This window comes from Sarcophilus harrisii, chromosome 2 (assembly GCF_902635505.1).
Source record: "Sarcophilus harrisii chromosome 2, mSarHar1.11, whole genome shotgun sequence".
In the NCBI taxonomy this organism is placed as follows: Eukaryota; Metazoa; Chordata; class Mammalia; order Dasyuromorphia; family Dasyuridae; genus Sarcophilus; species Sarcophilus harrisii.
The window spans coordinates 545,382,611-545,396,372 of record NC_045427.1 but is presented as its reverse complement, the minus strand read 5'-3'; the positions used below and the strand labels follow the sequence as shown (position 1 = coordinate 545,396,372).

The following is a 13,762-nucleotide window of genomic DNA, read 5'->3' as shown; positions in this document are numbered from 1 at the left end:
TAAAGTAAAAATCCCAGCCAGACCTTTGAGTTTCTAGTCTTTTCTTATCTCCTTTCTTTGATTTTAAATGAATTCATCCACCTCACTCTCTACTAAGAGAAATGACTGAGGTTTGGTATCTCATTCTCATCCCATTTTTGTATTCCTCTTTGAAATGGTTCTCTTGAAAGCAACCTTTATTTTAGATTTATTGATTGGTACATGATTTCCTAGTATTTTCTTCTGGAAGGATAATTATCTTAGTTTTTCTTACTATCCTGGCTCCCTTTCTCCATTTTCAATTCTTATTCATGGAGATGGGGTTTGTTTCTATTTGGTGTCAGGTTGGATGAAGATGAAAGACATCATCTTATGACTATGGGCTGTAATTACAAAATATAAAGAGAGATAGAAGGAAATCTTTGTCTTAGAGTAAGGAACATGCATCCAGGGAACCACTAGGAGGATTGTATCAGCAGTTACTGCATCTGGGCTAATGCTGAGAAATATACCAAATAGCAAGATAAAAAGCAAAACAAAATAAAACATGATTTCACTCATAAAGTGGGACTTGGGATGAATATATATTTTTTAAAAGTTTTATTTAATTTTGAAGTACAGACTAACATATTGACTTTAATCTGCTTGCCTCCCCCCCAAAAAACACACACACACAAAAAACAAACAAACAAACAAAAGATTGGAATTCTCATCCTGCCTGCTAATAACTAGCTATATGGTTATGGACAAATCATTTATAGTCATAGATAGAATGAGAAGATTGACTTAGATTCTTGGTTCCTTCCAGTTCTATCCTAAAATTTTTGGAATTTTAAGGATTTTATTTTTCTTGTGTTTAGTTGGGTTTCCTATTAAAACTTAGGGCAGCGGTCCAGAACAATGACAGTAATAGTAAAGTTCTGATTTGCTTACAAGCAAATTTATGTTTTGCAATATATTTTTGATCACAAATCTGAGATTTCTTTCTTTCTTTTATTCCTGTCTAATTTCACTGAGACTCTTAATCATTGAGTTGTAAGTACCTATACCGAGATGTAATTGTCATTCAATGTGTAGCACTATGGGATAACAGATATTTCTAGGTCAGTAGATTATGGGACTTTGAGAAGAGGGAGACCAAATTCTGAATAAATTTGCTTGGAAACCTAGAATTTATCCCTAATGCCCAAAATCAGCAACCTGTCCATGAAGTACAGGCAAAGTAATTCAGTTCAATTCAATCCAATGAATCTCAGTTAGGCACTTATCAGAGTTCCATACAGGAGTCAAGGAGAACAAAGTTCAATTTCTGCTTACCTCTGTCACATGCAGACTTGAACACTGGGCAAGCCAACCTCACAGTGCCTCTAAGCAACTCTTTAAGATTCACTTTTCAATTATAGAATATGTGCTAAAATGCATGGGTAGAGGAACTTTTCTCATTGGATATTTTCTACACCACTGAAATTACAAGTCATCCCCCCTCCCTCATCATCTCCTCCAAAAAGGCAAAAAAAAAAAAGTGCTAAGCACTTTGCTAGGCACTGATAATATTAAAACAAAAAACCAAATAGTTTTTTCCTTCAAAGAGCTTGCATTCTACTGGGAGGAAACAATAGGTAAGCAGATAAATAAATGCAAAAATTATAAAAGGTAAATATAAAGTAATTTTATGAGGAAGCATTCACAACTGGAGAATAAGCCAATTGTAAGAAAATACACTTAAACCGGAACTAGAAGGGAGTAAGTGGTTTCCAAAAGTGGAAGGAGAGCTTTCTAAGCATGGGAGCCAGACTGAATCTGGAGATAGGAGATGAAAATGTGGAAAAGAGAAGGACGGGAAAGTTTTTGCTTCTCGTAATTAAAAGTAAAACATGTGTTGGAGTTGGGGTTCCCCTTTTGGTTTTTCTTTTTCCAGCCTCAAAGACATATTTCCTTGAAAAATTCTAGTCAGTCCAATAAACATTTCATATTTAGTATAGAAGTCCAAAGCATTGTTTTAGAGACTGTGATAAGTTGAAAACAAACAAACAAACAAAAAAGTCTCTAACTCCCAGAAACTTTCATTTAATTGGAGTGATCCTAGAATGCTAAGACATTTTTTGGAAGAAGAAAACACTAGCAATTTAGGGATAGTAGTCAGAGAAAGATTTACAGAGGAAGTAACATTTTATTTGAGACTTTAAAAAGAGACAACTTCTGAGAAGTGGAGAAGGGAAGATACTGCATTTCTAGAATGAAGTCAGAGGTGGAGGAAAGTTGTAGAGAAGTGAAAGATGTCATATTGGTTTGAGGAAAATAGCTCATAGTCTAGTTTAACTGGAATGTAGAGTGCCTAAACAGAGAATTACTTGAAATAAGCTGAGGAAGGTCAATAGGAGCCAGACCATGGAGAAACTAACCTTAAGAAAAAAAAATATTTTTCACATAAAGGTGAAAATATAGAACCTTGGAATTAGTGTTATATTTTTAAGCAAGACAATGAAAAGTAATGAAACCCAGTTTGTTTTAAAACAGTTATATAAATTCAGGATTAGAATGTATGTTATATTATATTTCTAGGATCCCTGCTCCCTTATTTCAACCCCATCCTTCTCATAGTCCTCATGAAGAGGCTGATGGCTTCTTTTTAGTAATTCTCAGAAAACCATCTTTCAAATATTGGGATGGGCTATCCACACAATTGTTGGGATCTCAGAAAGATTGTTATGATCCAAGGTCAGGATGTTATAGAAACTTTTTTCTGTATGACTTTGTAACCTTGAACAGGAATAACAATAAGGTTTAGGGTCAGCATGGGGTTTTTCTGGTTGAATATCAGGCCACTATATCCCAGGAGTAGAAGAAACAGTCAAAGAAATGCCAGAACATTCAATTTTAAAGAAGCATGAAGTTGGGAAGAATCTTAAAATGTCATCCAATTCACCCTCACTGACCTCTGGCAGAACTAGACTCAAATTATCCCAGACAGAAGGCTTGCTTGTTTTATTCCTAGACATCTCCAGGGATAGGCATTCCACAGGTTTCTTCAATTGTTATATTCAAGATGTAGCACCTTTTTATTCATTATATTCACAGTAAAGTTTAACTTAAATCCTTGTTGAAAAAGAAATCCATTTCCTCTTCTCTTAAAGATGGATTTGTAGAGAGTCATTAGTTCCTTAAGAGGAGAATTTTTTTCATTTTTTTTACTTCATATCAATATCATATTGCACACAATAGGTGCTCAATAAGTGTTTGTTGAATGAATTCAAAAAAGTTTAAAGGAATATCAATGGATGTTTTGTGTTTCATTAAACACTTTCAACTCTTTCCCGTCTTTCTTCTGCTTATCTAGTAGGAACTTTTTTGAAGAGATGTTTCTTGGAATACACAGATATCTTCCTTTGGAGATGGTAATCAGTCCTCTTTTTAAGGGCAATTTCCTTTCTATCAATTAGTGAATCCTTCAACAAAGCATTTATTGATGCTGTGTGTCAGTTACTGTGATAGGTGCCATGTATACAGACATAAAAATTAAATAGTCCCAACTCTCAAGAAACTGTTATGAGAACCTTATCTTTTCTCCCATTTAGCTTGTCCATGAATTTCTGTGATTTGGAAATATGGTATTCTAATAAGTTAACAAGGAAGGACCATGGATAAGTCTGCTACTATCCTTTTTCAACTTCATTCTCATGGAAAAAGTTATTTAACACAGACTATGTTAACGGATTTGGTAATGAAGTAGATATGGAATCAGAGATATCCACAGGGATTGATTGGAGTAGTAATAATGGGAACAGGAAAGTGACAAAAGTGGTGGTATTAGGTTCTAATATCTAAGGAGAAAGGAAAGAGAAGAGAGCATTCTGGAGAAAAGAAATATTGATGAAGATAGTGGGTTGGGAGCAGGGAAGGGAACTGCTTTCTACCTACTCTTTGATATGATAATTCACTTAGGTTGATAGTAGCATGTGTTTAATAATTTGACTTTTATTTTCCATGTGAGAGATCTTTTTATTCTAAAAAACAAACTGAAAATACAACATAAAGATAAATAAATTTCCATACAAATATCTTCCTTGCCAGTAGTAATTGAGATATTTGCATGTAGAGCAAACATAATAATCCCCTGACTTATTCCTGTTTTGGGAATTATGTCTCTCTTTGATCTGTTTTTAAAACAGATCTGTTTTAAAAGCCTTTGAACTCAGTCTTTAATTGAATATGAAGAGGATGAAGAAGAGAAGAAGAAAATGATAGGGTTAGGGCTATAATCAAAGATAGAAGTAGTCAACCTTTTTTTATTTTAAATTCTGATACTAGAATCAATGATATTCAAAAGAATTGGACTAGGGATAGTGGAGACAGGAAGTACAAGTGGCAATGTTGGATTTTGAACCCAACCACAAGAAATAAGAAGAGAGAGTTCTAAGCAGAAGGAGTATTACTCCAATCAGGCTAGTTGAATCTGACAAGAAAACAGAGAAGACTAATGGGATTCCCATAAACTGCCGTATAAAATAACTAATGAGGAAATCATTTGGAAGGGGCTTTAACTATGTTTAGCTAATAGTGTGGGCATTTGTTATGAAACTGATATTGAAAAGTGAGTTTGGAGGCATAGAACTAAGAGAAATGAATAAAAGTTGCAAAGAAATTAACTATTAAGGTCAGAAGCATTCTAGAGCTATTTCATACTGATTGTTGAGAGCCAATTCTTATAATTTCAATGGGGGCATTTACAACTCAGAAATCAGCAAATAAGCCACCGTCAATTTGCATAGTTGATTGTCTAGATTGAAGAAAGTGATGGATAAAATGTTAATAATGCAGATTGTGTCTCATGAGTCCTTTTTTTTCTGAAGTTGATCTTCAATCTGTATTAGCACACTTCTTCTTAGAGCTCTCCAAAGTTGGAGAAGGGATTCTTTTCCAGAAATGGATTTACTCATATGTACTTTAGATTCCTTCATTTTCCTGAATCCTTGTGATGCTTGTCCAGCTAGAGAAGTACAATTATCCTGATGGCATTTATTTGAGTTTTTAGGAAAAATAAAGGGGTTTTAATTTTGCTAAGACATCTGGTGACTGTTGTTTAAAGGTATGTCCCTGCAATAGATAATGAACCAACAAAGGGTTGCTGGGGTACAGGCCAAATAGAGAGTGAATAAAAAGGAAATAGGTTTAATTTCTTAAGGTGTGGATTTTTCATTTTTGCATTCACCATGACTTATGGTACAGAGAGGCAACATGACATGTTAGATAGAGAGCTGACCTTGATGTCAGAAAGAACTGAATTCAAGTATTGCCTCTAACATGCTAGCCTTATGATCATGGACAAAACCCTAAGTTATCGGTGAGTTGCTGATTTGCATTAGTGGAAGGAATTTTTTTACACTTGTGAGATCATAAGTAAAGACTCAAGAAAACAAATAACAAAATATAACTCCACTTTAGATAATTTTAGATTATGAATTCTGAAATAGTCAATGGTTCCCGGAATTAGAGAAAAGTTCTCTTAACACCTGGTGACTCTGGTTTCATTTGCTTCACATTAATTGTTCATTCCTAAAAAGTAAATTCAAGATCACTGCTAGAGCTTTGAATGTGAAAGTCAAGGGTAGAAGTGCAATTAGATTAACCCCAGCACCTATTACCACTCTGTCTTATATCTATACTGAAAAGGTAAACTATAATTTAAACAAACTTTTTTGATTTTGTTTGATTTATCTCATGAAATTAAAGCATCTTATTGGTTATTTTGAAGAGGGTAGTGCCCTCCCCTCAATTCTCTAATGTCATATTTTTGATGAAGCTGCAAGGGGACATAACTTTTTTTTCCTATTGAGTTAATGCCATGATGGCCTTGGCCAATTTCATTAACAGCAGAAGTGAGTAAAAGTTCTATTCTCCTTCTACTAACTCTTATATCTACACTTGCCAATTCTCTCCCCTCCAAGGTGGCTCTAACATATTCAGCTGGCCTCTCTTAGCTATTTGCTAGCCAGAATGAAACTATTACTACCTTTGTCAGTGTTTTGATGTTCACTCTACTTTGTTCCATAGCAATAGTGATGATATTTTGTGTTGTTTACAGCTGAAAAATTATTTTTCTTGTCCTTTCTCCACCTTGTTTTCTTGGCACCAAGAATTTTATTCCACCCCAGTCATTGTGCTTTTTCTTGAATTTCTTTTGGCAAATTTTCAGACTGGACTAGGTTGAGTGGTTCTGCATTTCCTCAGAAGAAAAAGCAATTAAATTGATGGTGGTACAAGTAAAAGACTGCTGAATTTGGAGTCAGAATCTTGATTCTGTCCCTTTCTACCTCTGTGACCTTCAGTAGATATAACTTCTCTGAGCCTCAATATCCTAAGGAGTGATCTAATAACCTCAAAAGTAACTTATAATTCTTAAACTATGACACTATGAACCTATAATGTAGGTACATATTTTTCAAATGAGGCATTTTTGGAGGATCAAGTTCAGAGGCAGCATAGGTATGATAGATTTTTTTTCTTCTAAGCCTAGAATCTATGTGGTTGAGATCATAGTTTTCCTTACTCATTGAGATTGTCTGTTCATAGGCATATTTATTCATTAGGTAACAGGTTTATATACTTCCAGAACTATAGATCTGGTGGGGACTGAATGACTGAATGAAGAGAAAGCCTTAGATGGGAGTAAATCTAATATATATATCTATATATCTATCTATATCTATATCTATATAGATATATATCTATATCTATATAGATATAGATATAGATAGATATATAGATATATATATAGAGAGATATAGATAGATATAGATAGATATGTATATCTATCTATATCTATATATATATCTATATATATATATGTATATATCTCTGCCAATTCTTTTCCTGTTTAGAATTATTTGGAATTGAAACCTGTTAGTTGAATTATCCAGTAAATTAGTTTCCAAGGCCAGAAATGACAAAAAAAACCCTTTAGTTAAGAGCAAGACTCAGAGGAGATGTATCTAAGAAGGAATGCTTGCCTATTCCAAAAAGTCACCCAGATACCACCTAGAGTGGTAGGTAAAAGCTGCTCACTTATTTGCTCTTGGCTGCTTCTTTAACTGACTCATTTGATTTTTTGGGTGTATCACAATGGAAAAATTAGAAACATGTGACTGTATTCTCCTTTTCAACATATTTATGTGTGATTTTCTCTAATGCTTCTCTAGTTTAATGTCAAGTCAAATAGAAGAGAAAATTCTGTAAATAGATACTATCATCACCTTGGTTGCTCCTTTAAAACAAACCTTCTCTTTTTCTGCATGTGATTTACATGAATTTTTACCACTATGGCATACTTTATCTTTAGTTTGGGGGATCATTATTTTGGTGATCTGAAAATGGATTTCTTCCTAGGTTTTGCCTGTGTTTGGTCTAGGATAGCAGAAGTATACATTCATAATTCACCTAGAACATAGTGGCATCTCATATTACAATAGTCAATATTTTTTTCTGTAAAATGGAAACACTTATTTTCCCTCTATGCTTCTATGTAGTTCATGGTGAAATAGTAAAAACTTTAATTTTCTAGACTCCTAGGAAATACATGGAATTTATTTCATAGAATTTCATATAATCCTAAGTGGCTCACTACCCTATTAGTTTGAGACATGAAGATGTAAATTCTCCCTCTCCTGTGATTAATGAACCTGATTTAGCTACCTAGCTAATTTGTTGTACCAACAACATACATAACTCTGTAAAAGCATGTGTACCTAGAGCTGGATTCATTCTTTCTTTCCTCCTTATATTCTGTTGATCTCCAACTCCACTTTATACAATCACTTATCAACATATTTATTGTACTTAACACATTGTCACTGACCTTTCTTTACAAGGACTCCAATGCATTTCTTGCCCTCTCATACCACAGCCTCCTTTTTAGCAACATCCATTATTTCTCTGCTTTTCATTGACCTGCCCTCATCTTCACTGTGGTGTTGTATATTGACAGCATCTGCTGTCAACAAACCATTGACCTCTTTTTTGTCATCTTAAACACTTCAGATAATGTGGACATCTGCTTCAGCTTCCTGAATTCCCCTTCCTTTCCTTTTCTTCTGTTGTTCCCAACTCATCAAGTCCCAGCCCTGGAGCAGTGCCATTGCTTACCTTTTACTGTGCATCCATTCTACTGTGTTGTTTATAAGAACAAGCTCTAGAACAATCTCAGCTTGACCAACCATAGATTCATAGATTCTGGTCAAATCCTCTACCATCACTTCTTCAAAACCATGATAACTACTATTTCATAAATTTTTCCTTGCTTCACATTTACTTTTATGGCTTTTAACTATTCTTCTTAACCTCTTAGTTCTTTCCTCACTTGTCTTCCAAATTCTTTTCTACACAAATTCTTTCTTATAACTAAAAATATTCATTTCTCTGTTTAGTATCACCTCAATACTTTATTACTACTATATTAATTTGCATTGCTTAACCATGCCAAAAGAACATTGGCCTTTCAGTCAAAAGACATGAATACTAGTCATGGATACGCAAATTAATAGATATGTAGCTTTGTATAATTCAATCTCTCTGAGCTTCAGTTTCCTGTATCTGAAAAATTAAGAAATCACCAGAAATGTTCTGGTAAATGTTTACCAACTGGCTCCCCCCCAAAACAAGTATTTATGACACACTTTAAAGTTTAATATTCCCTATTAATATTTTCACCATCACTTTCTTAAGACTAGAAATCAACAAAATAATATATCAATATCTAATTTATAATGTTTGCTAATTTCCATGGTGTAAATGATCACACTGAAAATTTAACAATAGTCTCTTGTGAGCCAGTTCAAATTGGCTTCAACATACTCCTGTGATAGGCCAGGCTCTGTCAACCTCAAAGGATTATTGTCAGAATCAAATACAAAGTAAGTATTGAATTGTGAAAGTCAAGAGGCCTGGATCTTTTCATGATTCTCCAGCTAGTCCAGCTAGTTTAGTGATCTTCGGCAAATCATTAAATATCTCTAGATCACAATTAATTCATCAATAAGATTGTGGGGCTTGGCTTAGTAACTTCTGAGTCACTTTCTATTATATAATTATATATTATATTATTATAATATACTAATATATAATTATATATTATAGCATAAAATTTATTATTCTATAATATATATAAAAGTGCAATGAAATTTTATATATCTAAATTTATTATTATTATTATTTACATATCATTGTTGTAGACATATTTAACTAGAAATATGAAACATCAGGCAAGACTACATAGTTAAGCCTCATTTCATCTCAATAAATCCACATCTCTCTCTACTCTCTCACCTTTCTTTGAATTGTCAGAAGAATAGATTTCCTCACCACCCTCTCCCTTTCTCTGGACCCTATCTCTTTCTGCATTATGATTATGCAACTCTGTCACTGGTTTACTTTTTACTTGCATCTTTGTATCTAAAGGTGTGCTGACGAATGTCTAACAATCAGCTCTCTGAAGTTTTCTTTGTATTATTAACATTTTCTCCATCATTTTAAAAGATAATAGAACTACAAATTAGTCCCTCTTGTCACATTTGTTGACTTCTGAAGAATAAATGCTCACACAGGTAATTTAACAACTGGATCTTATGAGTTGGTTTGATTTTGCTCTAGCAAGCCTATTTAAATCTCTCCCTCACCTTCTCCCTTTAAAGATCATCATTCTTCTCCATATTAAGAAGATTTTTATGACCTGTTTCCTCTTTTAAGTTCTATTTCTCTTGTACTTTTCATTGCTAACCTTCAGAAAGAAATATTTTCTGATCTACTTTAAATCCTTTGCCAGAAGCTTCCTCTGTAATACCATTCAAGAATCTGGTTTTGCTTCTGCTTACTGCATTGAAATTGCCTTCTCTAAGATTGTCAACGATTCACACTAAACCAAATCACATAGTCCCCACTTAATTGTAATTCTCCTTGAACTTTTAGCTGAATGATTTAGAAGTTAGAAGTTACGGAACTCTGAGATCATCTAGATAATCACCCTTTAAAAAAATCCCTTCCTTAAAATTCTCTTTGATCTTTGTGACATTTCCTCATATTTTTAAAATCCATTTTTGTTTGTTTCGTTTCTTTCACTAGCTCTTTTTTCTCCCACTCATTGTTAAGGGCTCTGTTCCTGTTTCTAGATATGTCTTCAGGGAGTTGATTCCAAAATCTATACCTCCAGCCTCCCTTTTTTAGTTGCCAATAAAAGATTTCCACTGGGTTATTCCACAAGCACCTGCAATTTAACATGCTGAAATTCAAGCCCATCTTCCTTCCCTTGACATAGACATCCCTCCTCAGTTGAGCCATTCCTATCAAACATTTCCATTCTCTTTCACTTCAAGGCTTATGACCTGGATTAGAGACATTTGGATCTTTTCTTTTTCCACCACCCACATACAATCCCTGGCCAGTTCTTCATTCTTAGTTTTGCTTCTCCTTTTACATTTTTGCAGCCACTGGCCTAGTCTGTGCCTTCATCATCTCGCACCTGGGTTTTTATAAGTGTCCTAGTTACTCTCTTTACTTTTATATTCTCTAGTTTCAAGTTTCTCATCCATCAAGTCAGGCAAGTTTCTTTTATATTCATTATCTGTTTCAGAGCCTTAAGTGGCTTATGGTTACCTGTCACTGAACACATGAGCCTGGTCTTTAAGACTTTCTACCAATCTACCAGTTTCTTTTCTCCAACTCCTACATGAACTCCCTTTCCACTCAAAGTAATCTGCTTATCATCCCCAGTTCATGAATTCATTTTCCCTTACACATAATTTACATGCTCCTACCTTAGTGCTTTTTCAACTGTGTTTCCTTTCCTTTGTCATCTCCCTTCTCTCTGTCTTCCCTAACCCAGCACAAAATTCACAATTCTCCCTTTGGCTAGCAAGACTCTTTGCTTCACCTCATCTAATTTTGTTCACTTCTCTGCTCAGCATCCCATCAGTTCTCTACTAATATGATACTAATTTACATTGGTTAATACATTGTTTCATAAAAATGTACTTCTGTTATTTCCTCTGTGAGTCTTCTGTCTCCCTAAATAGACTGTGAAGGCTAGGATTATATCTTTTGTATATTATTCAGAGTCTGTGTATGTATTTAGTAACAGTCACCTGAAAACAGCATTATATATCATCCCCTCAGAAATGTCTTGGCTCAGGAGTTTACTTTCAAGAGGAATGTCTACCACCTGTCTTTCCCAAGCAAAACAGTATAATTTAACATAGACATTTTGCCTATCTTTGCAAAGAAAATAAACAGTAGAATATGAGGACAAATGCCTCAAAATACCTGTAAAAAAATTTAACTAAGGGACTGGGACTTCTACTGAAGGGCTTCAATGAAACTAGCCTACTTCTAATAGAACTGGCTGATGTGGCAAAGAGGCCCCCTCTCAGGAGAAAGGCCATGTTTTTTGAAAGTAGCCAATTATACTAAACCAGTGGGTGTATTGAATCCTGCATTATCAGTTGCCTACTGAATTGCTTAATAAAAATAGACTGTTGCCTGGAAGTGGTGCAACTCCATATCTGCTCAATGGATGAGGGGTAGATTTTCTGACCAAGAACCTGAGCTGAGAAATTTAGGCTCTGTGGTGAGCATTTTCTTGTTAGAAGGTATTTTAGCATATGTGCTTACTGATGGCATTGGAGAACTATAAGGATGTTGTGGACAGGGTAAGGGATACTGTTCAGTTAAAAAGACCCACCCTCTCCCTTCTTCTCCCTTCTTTCATCCTCCCATGCTTCCTTCCTCTCCCCACTTCCCTTCTCTTCTCTTTTCCCCCATCCTGTTCTCTTCTCCCATTCACTGTCAGGAAGGGCCAAGCCGGAAGGGGCAGTTCAGCACAGCGTGGCAGCGGCAGAGGCTAGCAGCACCAGCAGCTACAACAGTGAGTGTGGATTTGACTTCCTGAGACCAAGGGTTTCTGGGCAACTTATAAACATGAGTTTATAATGACTGCCAGAGGTTTTGGGGTGGACCATTCCCTGGCCCCAAATGCTCTTCTGTCTTCTTCCCTCTGGCATCGTGTTTTACTCCATACTACCTGCCAAAGGAAATTCCTTCCATAATTCTCAGCATGCTCATAACATGTGAAATCCAATCATCTTATAGGGGAAATGACCTGGTTCACCACTGGCAGCTGTGTAAGGCATACAGGTGAAATGGTTGGCAGAAATTAAACAGCTTCCTGGGACTCCATTCAGGGCTGGGTGTGTGGTAAGGGTTAAAGTGACCTGCATGCAAGATGATTTGGCTGCTTTCTTGCATTTCAGAAGGTAGCTGCAAGATCATGCAGAGGAAGAAGGATAATTATGAACATGCTTTACTTTGTAAAGTATACACCTTTAAAAAACTACCATTGCTCTCCATATTGATTATAAGATATAAGGAAATCTTTCTGTAGATGTTATATCAAATTTTGGTGCAGAAGATTGGGTACTTATTGAAGAAACTGAGATCTGTTGAAGACCTTAGTTTAAAAAGGCCAAGTTTTCCCCATTTCATCCAAGGCCATCTCCAGTTGTCTTGATTTATATCTGGCCACTGGACTCAGATGCCTCTGGAAGAGAAAGTGAGGCAGGTGACTTTGCCCAGCCTCCCTCACTTCAATCTAGTTCACTTGCATGTCTTGACATCACCTCTCTGATGTCATGGTCCTCTTTGGAAGGAAGGACAAAGAACAACTACTGGAGAGACTATTGTCAGAAATTCATTTAATGTCCCCAAGGTATTTCCCAAGAAAGACATAGAAGAGGACCTCTCCCATTCCTTTTAAAATACCTCTGTCTATGTATAGGCAGAACAAGGTAGAGGCTGAATTTGATAGTTATCTTTCAAAAGGCACCATTTCTCCCCATGTAATTTTTTCCTTTTCCTTCTTTTGAGGGATCCATCCTCTTCTCTCCTAATCCAATTAAACAGGTATTTATAAATCACTTATTTTGTTATAAACATTATGCAGTGCACTGGGGACCTGAAAACAAAAATAAGACATGTCTTGCCTTTAAGGAGATTATATTCCAAATATGCAGGGAAAATGAGGATGGAAGTAGGGACTAGATTCTGTTGTGTATTATTCACTTTTCCTTATAAATCAAATCCTATATGTGAAAACAAAGTGTATTACAATTTGCTGGGTTGCATTCTTTCAAGCTACCCAATAATGCAGAGAACTGAATGTGGATGATGTGGGTGAGTTAATGTTGCTAGGAGAACTTTCCTGGATTAATTCCCTAACAATATTTCAAATGTGTAGTTTGAATACTGTGTTAATGTTAGGCTAGAGATGATTTGTGTGTTCCTGTCTTCTCTTTCTTTACTTTCAGTGATTTTTTAAAGAACATGCAGCCTTTTTTGGGGGGGACAGCTTCATCAAATCCAGTTTCTCCCAAGAGTACATTTTTAAAGGACATATTACCCTACCATGTGGGAAGTATGCTACTAAGAACACCTACTTCAAAGCTTTGGATTTTTAGCTAACAGATGCATGTATCTAGCATATATCAAATCAAGTGTGTGAGGCAGGCTAGTAGGAATTTTGAAAGCAGGAACATTAAGAGAAATAATTACACTCTGCCCACAGTTTTAAGATAGCATTTGCATTTTTACTTCCATTCAGGTCAAACTCTTGGTTTCTAGTTGGGTGGTTTTCAAACAAAATGTGAGACTGCATAAACAAATTCTCCCCTACCTCTATCTCCCAAAGAAAACAGTATAATTATTTTCTTATACAGGTTGAAGTAGGCAGTCATAGCTGAGCCTT

At 35.3% G+C, this 13,762-nt stretch overlaps 1 protein-coding gene across 2 annotated transcripts in view; it reads left to right on the top strand.

The window, feature by feature from the left end:
* The window catches only part of NTRK3 (neurotrophic receptor tyrosine kinase 3), a 451,535-nt gene that overhangs the window by 404,882 nt on the left and 32,891 nt on the right, over window positions 1-13,762 (top strand). Inside the window, exon 16 of one of the 2 annotated variants that reach the window (XM_012542269.3) lies at window positions 11,813-11,887. The exons of the other annotated variant lie outside the window; for it this stretch is intronic. Coding sequence (XP_012397723.1) covers window positions 11,813-11,887 — 75 coding nt within the window. The remainder of the gene's footprint in view (window positions 1-11,812; window positions 11,888-13,762) is intronic. 2 annotated transcript variants of the gene reach the window in all.